The following is a 21582-nucleotide window of genomic DNA, read 5'->3' as shown; positions in this document are numbered from 1 at the left end:
TCTCCCCTACCTCTATTCGCTAACCATTCACTATATGCCTTCTTCTTTTGTTCCACAGCTCATTTCACCTCATCATTCCACCATGCTGTCCCTTGCACACCCTTGCATCTCCTCCTCACTCCACAAACCGCCTCACATGCTGCGCCTATCTCTTCCGTGAATATCTTACATAAGTCTTCCACCCCTTCCATCTGCTCTAGCTCATACCTTCCCAATCTTTCTTCCACTATGCTCTTATACTCTGTCATTTTCTCACTATCTTGCAATTTCTCCACTTTTCTCACAGGAGCTGCTTCCTCCTGTCTTCCCCTTTGTCTCCTCAACCACTTTCTTTGCATCTCTACCTTGGCCATCACTAAGTGATGGTCTGAGACTCCATTCCCCCACCCTCTCCACACTCTTGCATCCAACACTTGTCTTCTCATTCACTCATCCACACACATGTAGTCTATCATTGCCTTTCGTTCAACAATTCACCATCCATCCTCCTCGTTACTCTCCATGTATACCGGTGGATCATCTTATGACGAAAGTAGGTGTTGGCTATTGCCAACCCCTTACAAGCACAGATGTCCACCAAAGCACTACCATTCCCATCTACTTCAGCTGGCACACCTCACTGACCAACCACTCCATCCACTCGTACATTCCCAACTTTGCCATTCATGTCTCCAATCAACAGCACTCTCTCGCTACTCTCAAACTTGTCCATACATGCTTCTACTCTCGCCCAAAACTCATCTTTCACTCTTGCCACTCGATCCTCTGTTGGGGCATACAGTACACACATACAATCGTCCATGCTTGTATACCTCCTTTCATCCTCACCCATACAATCCTTGCACCCACTGTTCCATACTCTCTTATATTCTCCTTCCACTTCTTGCTTATCATCAGACATACTCCCTCTCTTGCCCTCTCATTCTCACTGACTACCACACATATACCTACACCATATTCCCATTCTCTCACCCTTTCACCTTTCCATTTAGTTTCAGTCAATCCACATATATCCACTTTTGCATCTTCAAGCACCTAAACAATCTCTCTCTCTTTCACTTCATCATTCACTCCTCTCACATTCCATGTTCCCACCCTAAGAATGTCCTTTGTCCGTTCCTTAGTCGTCAACGTATGGTTGATGTATACGGAATAACTGAAACCAAATGGAGAGGTGAGTGTGTGAGAGAATGGGAGTATAGATGGGGTATTTGTGCAGGAGTAGGTGAGAATGAGAGGACGAAAGAAGGAGTATGTACAGTTGTGCGTAAAAGATGGAAGAAGAGCATAAAAGTGTATGGATCAGTTGGGTCAAGGATTGTGTGGGTAAGATGGAAAGTTGGAATACAAATGTGGGTGATTGTGTGTGTGTATGCCAACGCAAGATCGTACAAGCAGAGTGAGAGAAGAGTTCTGGACAAATGTGGAAGTGTGCATGGAAAAGTTTGGAAAGAATGAGAGAGTGTTTTTGATCGGTGATATGAATGGTAAAGTAGGGAATGTGAAGGTGGATGGAATAGTTGGTGAGTGCGGTGTGCCTGCTGAGATAGATGAGAATGGCAGTGCGTTAGTGGACATTTGTGCTGGGAGGGGGTTGGTGATAGCCAATACCCTCTTCAGGCACAAAATGATTCACAGGTATACATGGCAAGTGATGAGAAGGGTGGGTGGTGAACTGAATGAAAGGAAGGCAATGATTGACTATGTGTGTGTGGATGAAAGGATGCAAAAACGTGTAATGGATGCAAGAGTTTATAGAGGTTGGGGGAGTGGACTTTCTGACCACTACTTGGTGGTGGCCAGAATCAAGGTCCAATTAGGATGGAGAAATAGAAGAAGGGAAGGACGGGAAGAAGGAGTATTTGTAAGGAGAGTGGAAAGGATACAAGAGGATGCGAAAAAAGCAGAGTATAAGAGAGAAGTGGAGGAACGATTGGGCAAATATGAATTGGAGCAGATGGGGATGTGGAATGTGTGTGCAGGATATTTTCAGAAGAAATATGTGCAGCATGTGATGTGGTGTGTGGGATGAAGAGAAGACGGAGGGGTGTGCAAGGAACAGTGTGGTGGAATGAAGAGGTGAGACAGGCTGTGGCATAAAAGAAGAAAGCATACAATGAATGGATGAGACATAGTAGTGTGGAAGAAGTTGAGAGGCAGAAGAGAGAGTTATATGTAGAAAGAAAGAGAGAGGTGAAAAGATTAGTAAGAGAGAGTAAGAAGAAAGCGGATGAGGAATTTGGAAGGAACTTGAGTGTAAAGTGGAGGGACTGTAAGAAAATGTTCTGGAAAGAGGTGAAAAGAGTAAGACAGGGTGGAAGTGAAGTTAGCATGGGAGTGAAAGATAAAAATGGTAAATTACTAGTGGAGAAGGGAGAAAAAGTGAGCAGATGGAGAGAACACTTTAAGGAATTGTTGAACATAGAGGGTGGAAGTAATGCGAGTATAAGTGGCTGGGGAATGGCTGGGAGAAGGAGGGACGTGAGAAGACAGGAAGAAATCAGTAGGATAGAAGTTGTGCAAGCAATGAAGAAAGTTAAATTGGGGAAAGCCCCTGGAATTGATGGAGTGTGTGGTAAAATGCTGAAGTATGGGGGAGAGATAGTAGTAGAATGGATGTGGAAAATGTGTAGATTGGCCTGGGAGGAAGGTAGAGTCCCGGAGGATTGGAAGTCAGGTATAATTATTCCCTTGCACAAAGGAAAAGGGGAAAAAGAAGTGTGTGGTAATCATAGGGGCATCTGTCTCCTTAGTATAATAGGAAAAGTGTATGGTAGGATACTTATTGACAGAGTTAGAGAAAGAACAGAGGAATTAGTTGGAGAAGAACAGGGAGGCTTTAGGAAGGGAAGAGGTTGTGTAGATCAGATATTCATTCTTAGATCTTTAGTGGAAAAGTTTCTAGAGAAGGGAAAGAAGTTATATGCGGCTTTCATGGATTTGGAGAAAGCATATGACAGGGTGGATAGACAAGGATTGTGGAAAATATTAAGAATATATGGAGTAGATGGGAAGGTGTTGAATGCTGTGAAGAGTATGTATGATGGTGCTAAGGCTGCAGTTGGATGGTGAACTGAATGAATTTTTCTCTTTGAAGGTTGGGTTGAAACAGGGATGTGTCATGTCTCCATGGTTGTTCAATCTGTACATGGATGGGGTAACAAAAGAGGTACAAGGTAGGGTAGTGGATGTTGGAGTGGCCCTGGTGAGAGAGGGTAGTGTTTGGAAACTCCCTGTACTCTTGTTTGCAGATGATACTGTGTTGTTGAGCGAAGATGAAGGAGAGCTGCAAGGCTTGGTGGATGAGTTTGGGAGTCTGTAAGAAATGGAATCTAAAGGTGAATGTAAGAGTAAAGTGATGGTCTTTGAGAGAGGTGAAGTCAGTGAATGTACAGCGAGGTTGGATGGTGAGGAATTGGAAAATGTGAGTACGTTTAAGTTCTTGGGTAGTGTGATGAGTAAGGATGGAGGTTTGGAGGGTGAAGTGCTTGAAAGGGTACAGCAGGGAAGGAGGGTTGCTGGTTCTTTGAAAGCAGTGATAAGAAGCAGGGAAGTGAGCATGGAAGTGAAAAAGTTACTACATGACAGTATTGTGATACCAACTCTAACGTATGGAAGTGAAGCTTGGACATTACTGGAAGGACACAAGTCAAGAGTGAGAGCAGTGGAAATGAGTTATTTAAGAGGAGCCTGTGGAGTCACATGGAGAGACAGGCTGACGAATGAGGATATAAAGAAGCATTGTGGTGTGGTGGTGGATGTGATAGGAAGCGTTAGGAGGAATACACTGAGGTGGTTTGGCCATGTGGAGAGGAAGGAAGGTGAAAGACTGACGAAGAGAGTGTATGTGAGTGAGGTGGAGGGGGGAAGAGGGAGAGGGAGGCTGAGGATGAGATGGAGGGATGGGGTGGAGAGGTATATGAGAGAGGGGGGTGTGAGTTGGGAGCAGGGCAGTGAAATGGCGGGGGACAGGGCGACGTGGAGGCGATTTGTTTGTGGCCACCCCGAACAGGATTGAGGCGTCTGGCAATAGATAGATAGAACTCTTATGTGAAAAATGAATTTGGGTCTGGACTTTGGCCAACCACCCCCCACAGCACCCTACCTACACCTATCTAGGCACCATCAAACAAAAACATACAAATTTAGGAATATTCAGTGCACGTATTTAATAGAAATATGCAATGTTAAGGGATCTCACCTTAATCCTATGATGATATTGCTTAAGTGAATGGAGTGGGGTGGTGTTGGAAAGAACTTAGAACCTCTCAGCATGAGGTGGGGGTGCTCCCTCAAAGTCTGCCTCAGGGATGACAGATGCTTCGTCATCCACGTCCTAAGTTTGTGAAGGTCCAGGCTGTGGTTCAGGCTCAGCTTCTGCCCTTACCCAGGCAAAATAGTGGGTGATGAGTTCCTGATGTTTCTCATTAACTCTGCGGCATTAGTATGCACACTTGCCAGATTGGTTGTTTGGTCGCGATTTTCAAATTGAATGCCGCGGTTTACGATTCACTTCGGAAAAGACCCACTTCGGTGCCTAGATCCGCGATTTTCGTGACTTAACAGCGATTTAAGGGTGCCGGCAGTCTGACAGCCACTTAGCCGTGATTTACAAATCCATGATTTATAAACCCGCGATTTATGAGGACTGAGTGTACTTGTCCTTTCAACACTGAATTAAAAAAAAAAAAAAAAAAAAAAAAAAAAAAAAAAAAAAGTGCATTTAATATACCTTTAATTCGTAGAAAATTATTCACAGAGGCAGTACAGACCTGTCGGCAGCTTGTGTTGGAGATGGATTTTCACCCTCCAAATTGCAAAGACAATACTTATTACTGTACTTGTCTTTTCAAGACTAAAGTAAAGGAGCATATACAGTGTATAGATGAATAAAGAAAGAAAGAAAAAAAAAAAATTCAGGGCACCTAATTTACCTTTCATTAGAGGTAGCACAGACCCGTCGGCAGCTTGTCAGCCTGTGTTGGAGATGGGTGGTGGAGTTCACAATTTAACGTAACATTCTAAACAGTACCCAGTATTTATTTCACTGAACATTAAGAATTAAACTTAAATGTAATCACTATAACAGACTGGAATGTAACACTTGCAGTCATAATAATACTGAACTTTAATCATGATCGATTAACACTAAGTCACACGCACACATTTTTTTTCATTTAGTCAAATTACAGTCTTCATAAGCACACACACAGACACTTATTGGTGTCTGTGCCAACATTACTTGAACTGCTGGCTACCTGAAGAGTTGTAGAAGCAGAATCATTGCTGGAATCAGTGTGGTAGGTCTCCATATTATAATTGCAAATCATAATAGATAGATAGATAAATAGATAGATAGAGAGACAGACAGAAGCAGGGAGTCAGATGATTGAGAAGGTGTTGTGTCTGCGAGAATCGAGCAATGCTAAACATGCTTACACTGAGGAAAGCTGACGACAGCGGCCAGTAAGGAGATGATGCAGTTAGCTGTCAGCAGTCCTCTCGTGAACAAAGATCCACGAGGAACACACGTGACACACCCCTGCTACACCAGATTTTAGGAAAGAGAGCTCAGACGGAGATTAGCCACCGAACAGGCTAGGTAGAAGGAGACAAGCGACCCTAAAGAGAGGTCGAGACGGAGATTAGCCTTAGAACAGAAAGAGAGAGAGAGGGAGACAGGCCTCAGAGGAGGCAGGCAGGAGGTCAAGAAGAGGGATGACCCAAATGTCATTTATGACATTTGGTAGCAGCGAACGTATACGAACCTCGTCTACGAATCAACATTAAATTCCTACAAAATATCAAGATTGAAAACAACCAACAACATCAGCTCCTGACAGTATTCTCTCCATCCAGCCCCCTCCGTCTCCCAGATCATTACGCTGATGCAGAGGTCAAGAGATCACTCGACGCCTTGCAAGTAGCTTAACGACAAACCAGCAAATCTGCGGACATCGTCTCCGAATTAAAAGCAAATTTCTACAAAAGCAACCGAGACTACAAGATTAGCTTCAGTTCTACATTGAATCCTACAAAATACAGCCTACAGTGCAAATAGTCTACAAAGTCTACAGCCATCTACAATCAACTACAGCCATCTACAATCAACAACTCTACGTCGTCTGTATAATCTTCTACACGCACCTACAAGAAGCGGCAGTCTTCATCCTACAACGAGTAAATCACAAGAAAAAAAAGGACCAAGAATACATCAAGAAAGAAAACAAACAAACAAACAAACAAACAAACGGAGAGTGAGAGACGACTCACAACTCATAACCACCAGACCTCACCCTCCTCTTTCTGCTACATCCACCCAACCCCCACCGCTTACGCAGATGTGAAGAGGTCAGGACCACGCAGCAAAACACCAAGTCCATATTTACAACTCATCTTACTCGTCTTCACTCAAGTTACTCATCGCTACTCATTCACTCACCACAGCTACCAGTGTGGGAAGCCGACGTCACCATGTGCTGAGACGACAACACGCCAATCAACCCGCGAAGGACAACGCTATCACCACGTGCAACACCACTCACACCATTTCCCACCACGGTACAAATTAGTGAGTTACATAGTTACTTCATTCATACAATACACAGTGATAGACAATAAGCTTCTGCACAAACATATAAAACGTATTGTATAGTTACAGCTTAAATACACATACCTACTTCAATTATCTTCATAATTCAATCATTAAATACTTGCACCAACAATAAATATTCTACACTGTATATATTCATTCATTTATTATAACATTTATTTACTACCAACGAGTGTTACCATTTATACCTACATAAAATACGTGTTTCATACATACAACTATACATTATTATATCTACAAAGTGATAAAGAAAATATACAATCACAGTTACTCAGTGAGCAATTAAAAGAACTGTATTAAACATTTATTAATTAAAGCTACCTAGTGGAAACATATAAATTAAGTTACAAGGTAAACTAGAGAAAAAAAAAAAAATGGCCAACACAAATGCCGTTAGCAAGAGTGAACATCTTCAACACAATCGTGAAGACAATGATTTCCACACAGTGCTGACACACATATTACTCACGATAGGTACAGGTGAACAACAAATCAGTGTGTATAGTTAATACTGTATATAGTGTATATGTATATATTTTTTATATAAAATAACAAAATATGGGACTATATAATATCATTTTATAGTATCTGTGCAATATAAACTAAACTTTAAAAAAGTATCCCTAGGAAATTAGCCAGTAATTATGTAACCATGAACAACATGGAAAAAAGTGTACACAAGCAAAGAAAAACAAACTATAGAAAATCAATACATACAAAAAAGAAAGAAAGAAAAGTAAGAAAGAAAAAAGAGAAATAGAGTAAGATCACATAACAAACAAATGAAAATAAGTGTAAATGTTACTACATAAGTCAAAATACCACATAAACTACAAACAAAAAAAAGCAAATTGTTGTCTCCACATACAAGTGGCACGACACATCATCACTATCATCGACCGCAGCATATGTTAGGACTGCAGTTATTACAATTATGTTACTCCATATTACAATTATGTACCTACAAACGATATGTAACAATTATGTAACAACAAACGATTGCATTATGTTACACTAACTACAATTATGTACCTACAAACGATATGTAACAATTATGTAACGACAAACGATTGCATTATGTTACACTAACTACAATTATGTACCTACAAACGATATGTAACAATTATGTAACGACAAACGATTGCATTATGTTACACTTTGCCAATTATGTAACAGTTGCATTAACAAGATGTAACTTTTATGTAACTTTAACTACAATTATAAGGCCAAGACACTTATGTAATAGTTGCATTAACAAAATGTAACTACAATTATAAGGCCAACACAATTATGCATTAACACAATATTTAGTAACAATTCATAAAATGTTACAATTATGTAGTACCACAATGTTAGTACAATATTATAAGTCATACAATTATAGCACAATTCTGTATTACCAGTATCATCATACAAGTTAGGTGAAATATTAGACATTACTAAAGTGATAACTCAAATATGTAATGTATAACCTAGCAGTATTACCATTGCACAATTATATGCGTACGTCTGTTGTACATGCACGTCTTACAAGTGTTATACAACAACCATTGCATTTATTCAAATATGTATACAACTTATTTAAAATGTAATATTACTGAATAATCACTATTTACTATGAATAATATATGTATACAATATTCATACAATTATGTTACTTTACAATATTATGTATTTCACTTAATTAGCTTATAAGTTCATTATAATGTGTATGTAGTATGTATTAATATGTTATGACTATTAAATGTCGATGGTACGCCATTTTTGCGCGGCCGAGCAATGTGGTAGGTCTCCATATTATAATTGCAAATCATAATAGATAGATAGATAAATAGATAGATAGAGAAACAGACAGAAGCAGGGAGTCAGATGATTGAGAAGGTGTTGTGTCTGCGAGAATCGAGCAATGCTAAACATGCTTACACTGAGGAAAGCTGACGACAGCGGCCAGTAAGGAGATGATGCAGTTAGCTGTCAGCAGTCCTCTCGTGAACAAAGATCCACGAGGAACACACGTGACACACCCCTGCTACACCAGATTTTAGGAAAGAGAGCTCAGACGGAGATTAGCCACCGAACAGGCTAGGTAGAAGGAGACAAGCGACCCTAGAGAGAGGTCGAGACGGAGATTAGCCTTAGAATAGAAAGAGAGAGAGATAGCGAGACAGGGAGGTAGCTACCCGGGACTTATACTCTTCCCATGGGAGAGACCTGTTTAATATCTCCAAGACAAATAAAAATAGTCCCATATTATTCTTTACCTCTCCCGTCACTACATGACATCTGGTGGGGAAACTACTACAAGATATAAAAGCCGCTCGACCACAAGTCTAAAATATACTTCTCTACAAGTAACTACAAAGTCTTTATGACATCAGGAGGAGGGATAGGCAGACGCCTTGGCATAGGCTTAAAGAAGTCATGAATCTTCACCTGCTTCTGCAGCGAATAACCAAGCCTCGCAACTCCCTTACATGGGTATAAAAATATTGTGCTTCTGCATCATCAACATAATCCAGCCAAGGTATGACAACATCCATTGCTTCACGAACTTGGGATAATTCATATGGATTCTTGTGTCCAGCATCACTGTTCTCTTCCTCGTCATCATCTTCATCTTTCTTCCCAGCCACGGACTCAGCAATTTCTTCTTCTGTTTGGTGATGATACCCAGGATCATCTGCATCCATTTCAAGCCACTGGATGACATAATCTTCATTTATATTCTTCTCTTTGACTTTTTGCATAACTTCAAGATAATCTGAGATTTCAAAGCCAGTGACATCAGGCAAGCAGCAGACCGGCGGCCACACATCCACCTGGTGCCACCTTTGTCCCCCTACCTCCACATCTCGGCCTACTTACATACGTGGGCTCGGCCTGAGTACGACTTACCAAAGATTCCGTCTTCTAAACGTTCAACTTATGAAGGGTTTACTGCATGTACAGTATATATATATATATATATATATATAATGTGGTAGGTGGGGGTGTTCACCATCCACTCACTCGATGTAGTGCTGCTGTCGGGTGTCTGCCCTTTCCTCCCCTCCATCCTTCTTTCCTTCCATCCTCTTCTGTCTTCCTTTCCTTCATTCTTTCCTTGTCCTGCTTACAGGTAACTTTACACTCCCTCTTCTGTCTTTTTTCCTTCATTCTTTCCTCTTCCTTCTGCCTGTGGGTGACTCTACACTGAGTGATAAGCCAAATGGTTTCCTGTACACCAGGAAACCATTTACTATGCTGGGTGGTAACCATATAACCAAATTTTGGCGCCTGGTGGTTTAGTGGGTAATTATTGCACTCCAAGCAAATTGAGCCGGTGAAGGTTTATATCCAAGGGGTGGGTGGGGTTGATTGCTCATGTAATGCCACTCAGGGATGAGTGAGGCTGATCACTCTCATCTTAAATGTCAGGACCAACTTGCCTAGCCCCGGGTTCCTACACTCCTCTGTGGGGTGACATTGGATTGGATGATGATGATATATATATATATATATAAATATACACGAGGTGCTACCCAAAAGTTCCAGTAATTTTAATATTGTAGGAAAATATGTTACCTTACCTCCTAGTTCTCACTGTCGTCTTCAAAGCAGTCGCCCTGGGCATGTATACAGTGGTCTCAGCGTTTTTTTCCACAAGTCAATGCATCCCTGGAAGGCTTCAGGCATGATGGTCTTGAGAATCTCCTGCGACTCTGTCGGGATCTCCTCAATCGAGTCAAATCGACGTCCTTTCAGTCGTAATTTCAGCTTTGGAAACAGGAGAAAGTTGCAGGGGGCAAGGTCAGGCAAACAGGGTGGATGGGGAATGACTACCGTGTTAGTGGAAGCCAGGAACTGCTGGACAACAATTGATGTGTGGGCGAGGGCGTTGTCATGATGTAGGACCCAGTCCTTGTTCTTCCACTGTTCTGGAGGTTTGCAGTGGATGTTCTCCTTCAGACGCTGCAAAACTTCACAGTAAAACTTTCCGCTGACAGACTGACTGCATGGAACAAATTCCTTGTGAACAATCCCTTGGATATCGAAGAAAACGATCAACACTGACTTGACATTCCTGCGCCATTGGTCCGCCATTGCAAAACCACCAAACCACCTACACACCACGTTACAATAGTAAGCGTAGGTCAACAACACGTCCGCTCACAGACACGGCTGGGACCACACCGACACCCAAGGGGTGTTGCTGACTCCTCCTAGCAGCAAAAGACAAAACTGCAAACGGTTGGCTCCCTCTGTTCAAATTACTGGAACTCTTGGGTAGCACCTTGTATATATATATATATATATATATATATATATATATATATATTATAAGGTATACTGTATATCAATAAACACAACCTATACCGCACATGCAGTTTACTGGTTCTACAAAGTGCTGCTGCAAATTTACTTTGTCACTTACTTGTCTGTGACTGGTGTCAGGTTGCACCTGTGGATGTAACCTCTGTCGCAGAGTAAATAAGAGGTGGCGCACTGTTACATCAACACCACCCACATGCAGCTGTCGGAACTGCAGAATCTGACGCCATGTGAGACCAAATTCTCGCACACCCTCACTAATTTTCTTCATTACCTGGTCAATATAAAACACAAAAACTTTGTTAAACACAAATGATGTCATCATTTACTAGGTATACATTACTCCTAAGAAACTGGAACTGACAGTATTACCCACATATTCCCTTGAAGTCAAAAGGTACCATTATGTAACTAAAAGAGGTAAGAATGGGAGGCTCAAAACCTGTCTTAGGACTGACAATATGGATGTGGCATAACCCATCTGTTCACAGGTAGCACTGCAGACAACCTTGTATCTATACTACATACAGCAGGAGAGTGCAGGAAAGTTATACCTAGGGTTTCCTTTTTACCACTCATTCAATTCCTATGGAGATGAGAGTCTTGTGCCAGCTCTCCCAATCCCAAACATAAAATACTGAGTCAAGATGATGGTGGCAATTCTGAGGGTTTCCTTAAACCTATACTGTTAACAGAACATCAGAAGAACATGTTAAGCATGCAGCTGATAGATGGCTCAATGGCCAATCATACCACATTTCAGGCTATATTATAGGTCACTGAAGTAATTTCAAAGCTGGGTTGGCTTCAGATATCAAAGAGGTGATTCCAGGCAGACATCAATTTTGCATAAAAATATGTACGGACCACCCTGAGAGATTTTCTGGACACGTACGAGGTGAGTCTATACACGTCCAAACTTAAAAAAAAATATCTGTAAGGGGCAGTTTGAAAATTTCTGTAAGTAAATTTGTCTTAACAAAAAAGGGCACTTGCATAAATACCAGGTAGTAGTACATTTCTTTGGCCTGTAGCTATGCCTGAGCACTGTAAGAAAAAAAAAATAAATAAAAAAATAAAAACACTGTACTTGAATGCACTCACATTCTCCATATCCTCACCATCCAACCTCACTGTGCATTCTGTGACTTCATTTCTCTCAAACACCATAACTTTACTCCTGTTTACATTCACTTTCAGATTCCTCTTCCTACACACTGTCCCAAATCTATTCACCAAACCTTGGAACTCCCATTCATCTTCACACAACAATATTGTATCATCAGCAAACAGCAACACCGGAATCTTCCACATCTCACCCTCATTCATTACAGCCACCCTCACATCCACTGCCCTACCTTGCACCTCATTTACAACCCCATCCATGTACTGTATATATTAAACAGCCAAGGAGATATCACACATCCCTGTTTCAGTCCCACATTTAAATAAAAAAAACTCACTCAGCTCACCATCCACTTGCATTATAGCCCTAGCTCCTTTGTACATACTCTTCACAGTACTCAACAATTTCCCTTCCACTCCATATATTCTTAATACCTTCCACATACTTTGCCTACCTATTCTGTCATAAGCTTTCTCCAAGTCCATGACAGCAGCATACACTTTCTTTTCCTTCTCTAGATAGCCTAACAAGGGTTACTGAATTTCCACATGGGGCAGACGTTCATTATAATGACTCAGCAGTCATACTAGCCAACATCTCCAATATGATTCCCATGCTAGTTAGTAAGTAGATGGCATGTGAAGTGATCATGATTGCCTTTCTGAAGATTAGCAGGCAGTTCACCGGTGATCATGTTAACTTCCAAGAGTACAGTAGGGTGAACGTTTGGCACTACACTGCTAACTTACTAAACTGCTAAAATGCCGTAATTTCAGGCAGTAATGTTTAATGTTGCAACTGTTTTTCCTGTTTTCCACTAAAAGTAATATGAGACTGTCTCCTTCTATGATATTCTTGTCTCAAATTAAACAAATATCAGTAAGAGAAGCCAGCCTACCAAGGGTTACTGAATTTCCACATGGGACAGATGTCTGTTATGATGACTCAGCAGTCATGCCGACCAACATCTCCAATTTGATTCCCATACTAGTTAGCAAGTGGATGGCAAGCAAAGTTATCATGACTGCATTTCAGAAGGTTAGCAAAGAGTTCACCAGTGATCATGTTCGCCTGCTACAGGAAGGTGTGTGCTAGACGCTAAATTCCTAAACTGTCATACCGTTAAACCCCTAGACCATCCCATGGCCAGTTGTAAACAAACCCTGTTCTGTTCTTGAGCTCGGGTGTCTCTAATCGTAAAATCTGAGTTGGGAGCAGGGCAGTGAAATGGCGGGGGACAGGGCGACTTGGAGGCGATTTGTTTGTGGCCACCCCAAATGGGACTGAGGCGTCTGGCAATAGATAGATAGATATATAGAATGTAATTTTTACAATAAATCAAAGGTTTTTATACTCTGGAAAATATTTGTGACTGCCAAGCAGTGAGATGATCATCTGTATAAGAGATTCTTCTAAATGACGCCAAGCAAACCCTGTCTAGTCTGGCCTCCAGGATGCATGGGGATATTTGAAGGTAATTTTGAGACAAAAAAGTACGTCTTATACCCCATGAAATACGGTATTTGGTTTTCCTAGTGTTAAATGATACAATATTATTTTGTCTCCATTCCATGATCTTCAATAAGTCTTGATTTATGGAGACTGCTGTACCAAGTAGTGCGTCAGAGATAGCAAACTTTGTGAATAGGTGTTTAAATGTGAATATACTGTGAAGGGTTGAGTCATCTGCAAATGAGTGCATGGGATTATGAGTGACAGATAAGAGTTCATTAATGTGAATTAGGAATAGAGTTGGAGCCAGAGCTGATCCTTGCGGCAAGCCGGCATTAATGGAGTGGAAATTGGAGTATGTACATCATCTACTTTTATCTCTCGGTTGCTATGAGGAAATCAGAGTCACAAAAGATGACAGGCCACAGCAAAGAAGTTTGGACTGCAGGGAATGGTGCATGTCATAAACTTTAGAAACATCAAGGGTTACTGCATGAGAGTCTCCACTTTGGTCAGTTGACTGATGGATGGTAGAGTCACGAGATTAAGTATATAAACTGTGGACCTTTCGTGGTGAAAACCATACTGTTTATCACTAATTGAGTTGTTGGATTCAAGATGTTTAACAATGTGTTTAGTAATTACAATCTCAAATCTATCTATTGCCAGACGCCTCAACCCCGTTTGGGGTGGCCACAAACAAATCGCCTCCACATCGTCCTGTCCCCCGCCATTTCACTGCCCTGCTCCCAACTCACACCCCCCTCTCTCATATACCTCTCCACCCCATCCCTCCATCTCATCCTCGGCCTCCCCCTCCCTCTTCCCCCCTCCAACTCACTCACATACACTCTCTTCGTCAGTTTTTCACCCTCCATCCTCTCTTCACCCTCCATCCTCTCCACATGGCCAAACCACCTCAGTGTGTTCCTCATAACGCTTCCTATCACATCCACATCCACACCACAACGCTCCTTTATATCCTCATTCGTCAGTCTGTCTCTCCATGTGGCTCCACAGGCTCCTCTTAAATAATTCATTTCCACTGCTCTCACTCTTGACTTGTGTCCTTCCAACAATGTCCAAGCTTCACTTCCATAAGTTAGAGTTGGTATCACAATACTGTCATGTAGTAACTTTTTCATTTCCATGCTCACTTCCCTTTTTCTTATCACTGCTTTCAAAGAACCAGCCACCTTTCTTCCCTGCTGTACCCTTTCAAGCACTTCACCTTTCAAACCTCCATCCTTACTCATCACACTACTCAAGTACTGTACTTAAATGCACTCACATTTTCCAATTCCTCACCATCCAACCTCGCTGTACATTCACTGACTTCACCTCTCTCAAAGACCATCACTTTACTCTTCCCTATATTCACCTTTAGATTCCGTTTCTTACACACTCTCCCAAACTCATCCACCAAGCCTTGCAGCTCCCCTTCGTCTTCACTCAACAACACAGTATCATCTGCAACAACAGTACAGGGAGTTTCCAAACACTATCCTCTCTCACCAGGGCCACTCCAACATCCACTACCCTACCTTGTAACTTTTTTATTACCCCATCCATGTACAGACTGAACAACCATGGAGACATGACACATCCCTGTTTCAACGCAGCTTTCAAAGAGAAAAATTCACTTAGTTCAATCTCAAATACTTTACCAAAAGAAGATGTGATAGCTATTGGTCTGTAATCAGATGGGTCAGAGGAACTTATTTTCTCTGGAATTGGGTGGATATTGGCTTCTTTCCAAGAATTTGGGAATGAAGAAGTATGTATGCATAGCCTGAATAATTCAGCTTGAACAGCAGCAAGTTCTGGGGAACACTTCTTCATAACAACTGGAGGAATTCCATCTGGACCTGGAGCTCTGCTGGCTGGTAAATTAATGGATTTGATGTATCTAGCCCATAACTTAAGTGGAGTTATTTCTGCAGAGTCAAGTTCTAGTACAGGGGCATTCTGGCTGATTTCCTCTAAGGTAGAATTTCTTGTAAATGTACTGGCAAGGATGTTCACTTTACCCCGAGTGCCATTTACAGTGTTACCATCAGAAGATTTTAGTGGTGGAATGGGTGATGACTTGTTCAAGTTATTATTGAAAGAATTGAGAGTTGACCAGAATATGGTTAACCAATAAAGAAAATGAGCACTTAATTTGAGTATGATGACAATTATTCAAGTAAGCTATGAACAAATTTCTAGCAACTTTATAAATATGCTGAACACACTAACCTTCACTGCTCCATCCTTAGAGCTATCCCCTTCCCCTCACTGACACCAACTCTAATGTCATCCTATTTATTTTTAGTTGTCCCATGTCACCTCAGTTTACCCAAAAAATTTCAGTCACATATTTAAAATATAAATTCAGCATATTTACAATAGTCATCTTAACTATTCTGTTTCTCAATCTTCCTAATAATACCAGTACTGGTATTTACTTAACTGATTCATAAAGTATTAAACAAGAATCATACCACATGTTGTGGTTTGTCTGTCACAAAGGTCTGACAGTATTGAAAAACTGTGAAGAAAAAAACAATATTCTATCTATAGCCTGAAGCCATAATCCCATACAGGGTGGCTGGTTGTCTTTGAGTTAGCTGTTCTACGGTTTGGAGAACTAACCCTCCACCAACCCACTTGCTGACATGTACAGAACAAGCATGACGGTTACATGGTCACCACCCAACGCTGTTAATGGTTTCCTGGCTTACAGGAAACTGTTAGGCTTGTCACTCAATTTAAAGCCACCTGAAAAGGAAAGAAGAGTAACAAAAAGAAATAGGAAATATGGAAGACACTGGAAGAGGTGCAAAGACACAGAAAAAGAATGATAATGAAGGAAAAAGTGGGCAGCACTACATTACAAATGCTACATAATAACTACTCAATCCTTACCAAAGTACAGTATGTAATATTCCAATAAAAATATACTGCTAAGTACAGTAATCACACAAAGAAAATTTTAATGTATCAACATTTTAGTTTCCTTAACTGTCTGTGAGTTATGTACTTGTAATTAAAATAGCATTTCCAAATTTTGTCTGATGTCATCCCTGTTGATGGTACTAACCTGACATTCACAGTAGGCTATGAGGCAGTCGAGGGCGAGGCGGGAGATGAGGTCAGGGTCAAGCACTCCCTCTAGCACCAGGCAGGAGGGGTCAGGACGCGGTGATGAAGGAGAGGGGCGGTCTGAGGCGGAGGTGGAGGAACTAGAGCGGGGCATGTAACCCATTAGGGAGAGGATGGATTCTGCACCAGCTAATCGACGGGATACCTGATGCACCCAGAAGCCACTGTACAGCTGTGGGCAACATAAAGATGGTACTTGTTTGCATCATAAACTTGCTCAACAACTAATAACTGCAGTCAATCCGGACAAGGTTTGTAAAACTTACCGAATCACATGAACACAGAACAGTCAGATGCTATAATCAAAGAAAAGTCACTTAAGGCAATTCACTTCACAACATAAGAAGAATAAAACTTTCCATTACTGTAAGATGTTAATATCTTCCAAGTAAAGTTCATATTATTGGACAAATGGTTGAAATGCTTTATGGAAATGAAATAATATCTATGGTACATGTTACACAGAGACATAACAGAAGCTGTGGCAAAATTACTCTCGATTCTGGGACAGAAAGGTTACTGGAGAGAGATTGCAGTAATGCATGACTAAAAAAAATTACTGACAAATGGAGGAGCATTACAAGCACTTATATAATAATGAATGAATGTACAGAAGCATGGGAGAGGAAGTGCACTACACTGTAGTACGTTGAATGTTCCGGATATGTAGTTAAGTTAGAATGGGAGGTGACAGATGTCTGGATGTATGAAACACTTGAGTTTGAAAAGCAATTCACCCAACCACTAGCATTTAAGTTTCTTGCTGCAGAAGGATGGCCATGAAATATACCAGTAGCTACAGCATACATTTATCAACCATATATAATATTTAAATATATAACTGGCACCCTTATTCAAACCTGACAGATTGACTCTTACCTAGTAGATGGATGGCATGCACTGACCTATACATCACGCGAGTGATGTATGGCTACAAGCTTGACAACTCTAGCCATAAAATAACTACTCATTGATAAGTGACTCTGTCACAAGAAAATTGAGTCCAAGTCCAAGCAGAGACTCTTACACTGTTACAGATCTTATAAACCACCTTAGTTTTTTTTTTTTTTTTTTTCTTTCCCAAATAGCTTTCAGCAACTGCTACAAAATAATCATCTGGTTTCAGCACTTGGTTTGGCTTCCAGTCCACAGGAAATACCAACTGTACCATGGCCAAATTCGGTATGGGTGCTTGAATTCTGTGTCACTGTCTGGCCAAATGCAATGGATATGTTACCAATTGTCTGTGTAATTCTATGCTATGTATCCTAGCCGTGCAAACAGGAAGAAGTAAAACCACAGAAAATAAAAGCAACAGCATTATTTCATCCTGTCTCCAGTTCTTCCAAAACATCTACTTTTTTTAAAGACTAAATGGGAAAACAGATACTGATTGCAGATATTTGCAATGAAGACCTCTACAAGGAATGTGGCCTTCTTGTATACTGATGCATACCTACACTAGTAGGTCATAATTTAATACAGTAAGTACTCATGTAAGAAGCTATATGTATCTGTAAAAGTGGTACTGTATATAAAAAGAACTGCTCAACCAACTTTAGAGGTGACAAGGGGATTTCAAAAGCCACAAAAAGTGAGGAAAATCAAAGCATGCCTAAGGAAACTAAATTACCCAAAGGAATCAGAGTGGAACCATGGAATGTGGGTAGTCTGAAGAGCAGAGCAGTGGAAGCAGATGAAGATATGAGTAGGAGGCAGGTGGATGTTGGTTGTGAACAGAAGGTTAGGTATAAGGGAGCATAAGCTGAAATGATTGCTAGGAGGGATCACAGGTATAAGTTATTTTGGCAAGAAAGAGCTGACAGATATGCTGGTGTAGGTGTGCTGGTTGACGAAAAATGGGTGGAATATGTTACTTAAAGTACTGAGAATGAATGAAAGGATTATAGCCGTGAAAATTTTGTTCAGTAGGCTCATGATTTCATTTATTTAATTATGATGTAGAAAATGATTCTGGAACAATTTGACACGTGTAGTAAAAGGTATGGGGGATGAGATTGTAGTTCTGGTAGGGGACTTAAATGGTCATGTGGGTGATGCAGCTAAAGGATATGAAGCAGTACATGAGGAATGTGCATATGGTACGAGGAATGTGTAAGGGGAAAGGATACTTGAATTTGAGGAGCCAATGAGCATGGCTGTGTGCAAGACACACTTCAGGTAGAGAAAGAGTACAGTACTCCCTCAATTATCTGATGTAATAGAGCCAAAGGCATGTCTGGGTAGTGGCAGTGTCTGGATAATGAACAATGTCCCCCTTACCATTCTTAGACCCTACCTATACCCAACCTCCAACCTATACCTAACCTATTTGTAGAGTACCTCTGCTTACTTTGGCAGTGTTTTCAGGTCATTCAGGCATATTTACACATCAAAACACACATAGGAACATCCAAAATAATTTTAAACACCAAGAAAACCATGCAAAAAAAAAAAAAAAAAAAAAAAAACACACTGACATCAATAAACACCCTACCTATGCACTACTGTATGTACTGTATAGTACCCTCTCCTAATTTTGGCACTGTTTTCAGGTCATTCTGACATACTTAGACATCAAAACACAGACAAGAAAATTCAAAATAATTTTAAACGAGAAAACCAAAAAAATTAAATAAAATAAAAAAATAAAACCAAAAAACACCCTACCTATACACTACTGTATATACAATACCCCTCCTAATTTTGGCATTGTTTTCAGGTCAATCTGCCATATTTTGACACCAAAACACACAAGAGGGTATCCAAAATACTTTTAAACACCAAGAAAACCATAAAAAAAAAAAAAAAATGAAAAAAAAAACACAATGCCTATACTCTACAGTATGTACAGTACCCCTCCTCATTGGGCACTGTTTTCAGGTCATTCTGCCACATTTAGACATCAAAATGCACATAGGAAAATCCAAAATAATTCTAAACACCAAGGAAACCATGCAATAAATAAATAAATAAATATATAAATAAATAAAAACCAAAAAGCACTCTACCTATACACTAGTGTATGTACAGTGCCCTTACTAATTTTGGCACTGTTTTCAGGTCAATCTGCCATACTTTGACATCAAAACACACATGGAAATATTCAAAATAATTTTAAATGCCAAAAGAAAACTTTGGAAAAAAAACAACAACAACTAAACTTCCCTGCCAAAAAACATCTGATTAGGGTACTTACCACCCAGTGCAAGGCAGACAGGCAACGTAACCCACACACCTCCAGCAGGTGTACAGTTATCCCATGTGGTCCAGTGGCTAACCTTCGCATTCAGCAAACGTCGAAGAACTCCTCCTTCTCCTCTTACCTGGTGGAGCTGAGAGATGAGTGGGGTGGGGACATGCGGCACAGTGATGGTGGCCTACCCGCCTCAGGAGACTCCAAAGACAGCCGCAAACTTACGTCCAAAGGGGACTCAATGGCTGTTGATGTGCTCGGTTGCAGGTCCGATGGTGATGGCAGGAAACGAGGTGGTGGTGGTGGAGGTGAGGATGGGCTGGCACTCGTGGGGGTGGCAGGCTTGAAGAAGGAGTCGATCTTGGTCCAATGATAGGACTAACGATTCTGCCGAAGGATGACAGTGTCCCTGACTGCCCGCAGCTCAATCGCCACATTGAGTGACACCGACTCCCTGTCACAGTGCAGGTGCTCGGCGTACTCCAGCATCTCCTCAAGACTGGCATGTAGGGCATGGAGACAAGGGAGTGATGGAGTTGTGGAGGGTTGTGAGTCAGGGTCTTCATCCTCGTTCTCATCGGTGTCGCTGTCTCCTATTGTGCCTGCGGAGGCAGCACCGGCTATCTCCTCATCAGAGATAGCCTGATAACCAGGATTGCCGCAGTCGTCGTCCAGCCAATCCCTCATGTTGTTGACGTCCACCTGCTCTCCTGCTGTGTGAAGACGAATGTGGAAATCATCCAGTTCAAACCTCTGTCGTGCTCGGCTTCACTTCCCTGGAGGAGACAAAATAAACTGCTTTCAAGGGTTTTCACTGAGACTTCCTTCCACGCATTCGCCCAGTTGAACACTGTAGGTTTCAGGTCGTAACGCCAGAGATTCTGCAAGGTCTGCTCCCCACGTGTGTCCTCAGCCTCGTCCTTGTCCTCCACCACCACCATCATTTCGCCGAGGAACCTCCACTGGTACAGTCCCTTGGCAGACACAATAACACCCAGGTCCATTGGCTGAACCACAGCAACCGTACTAGGTGACAGAAACATGCACCTAATGCATCCATCATCAGCAACCAAATCTCTCTCAGCCGGATGCGTGGAGGTACTGTCCAAGAGCAGGAGTGCCTTTGCCTTGTCATGAGCGACACCAAGGACCTCTGTTTGATGACGCATAACCTCCCTGATGAAGTGTCTGTGGAACCAGTCTCTGGAGATCTTGGTGGTAAACCAGGCCTTCACAGAATCATACCACACAACAGGCAGGCTATCCATCAACTCAAAGAGACAACATGGTTGTTTTGCACACCCAACAATAATGGGTTTGAGGTGGTGCATCCTGTTAGCATTAGCACAGCACAAAACAGAGACAAGTTGTTTGGATAACTTGCGACCAGGCACAGTCTTCTTCTTCCTCTCTGCCAGGGTGTTGGTGGGCAATGAGTGGTAGAATAGACCAGTTTCATCAGCACTGTAGACTTGACCAAGGGCAAAGCCCTCACCCTTGATCAAGTGCCGCACTTTCTGGCAAAATGGGTCTACAACCTCTGATGCTGTGTCCAGGGCCTCGCCATGTGCCTTATGGTGAAGCTTGAAAGTAAAGAGCCAACCTTCGGAAGCCTTGAAGTCGTGCATGTTGTGCAAGCATGCAAACTTCTCAGCTGCAGCCTTTAACTTGGTCCCACGCACAAGCACACTGGCAGCAAATTGCTGGCGCAACCACAACATTGTTGACTGGTTGATA

The 21582-nt window shown here is 41.6% G+C and overlaps 1 protein-coding gene across 1 annotated transcript in view; it reads right to left on the bottom strand.

Annotated features, from left to right (window-relative positions):
* Nucleotides 1–21582, bottom strand: part of tamo (PUB and ZnF_RBZ domain-containing protein tamozhennic) — a 62012-nt gene that overhangs the window by 23077 nt on the left and 17353 nt on the right. The window contains exons 4-5 of the mRNA XM_080287206.1: nt 16588–16821; nt 11024–11198 (exon numbers count right to left, since the gene is read on the bottom strand). Coding sequence (XP_080143332.1) covers nt 11024–11198; nt 16588–16821 — 409 coding nt within the window. The remainder of the gene's footprint in view (nt 1–11023; nt 11199–16587; nt 16822–21582) is intronic.

Source organism: Coenobita brevimanus, chromosome 14 (genome assembly GCF_032717465.1).
Source record: "Coenobita brevimanus isolate Jiangsu-jjx chromosome 14, ASM3271746v2, whole genome shotgun sequence".
NCBI classification, from domain to species: Eukaryota; Metazoa; Arthropoda; class Malacostraca; order Decapoda; family Coenobitidae; genus Coenobita; species Coenobita brevimanus.
Note: the sequence above shows the minus strand (reverse complement) of the source record. Positions and strands in the feature narration are given on the sequence as shown.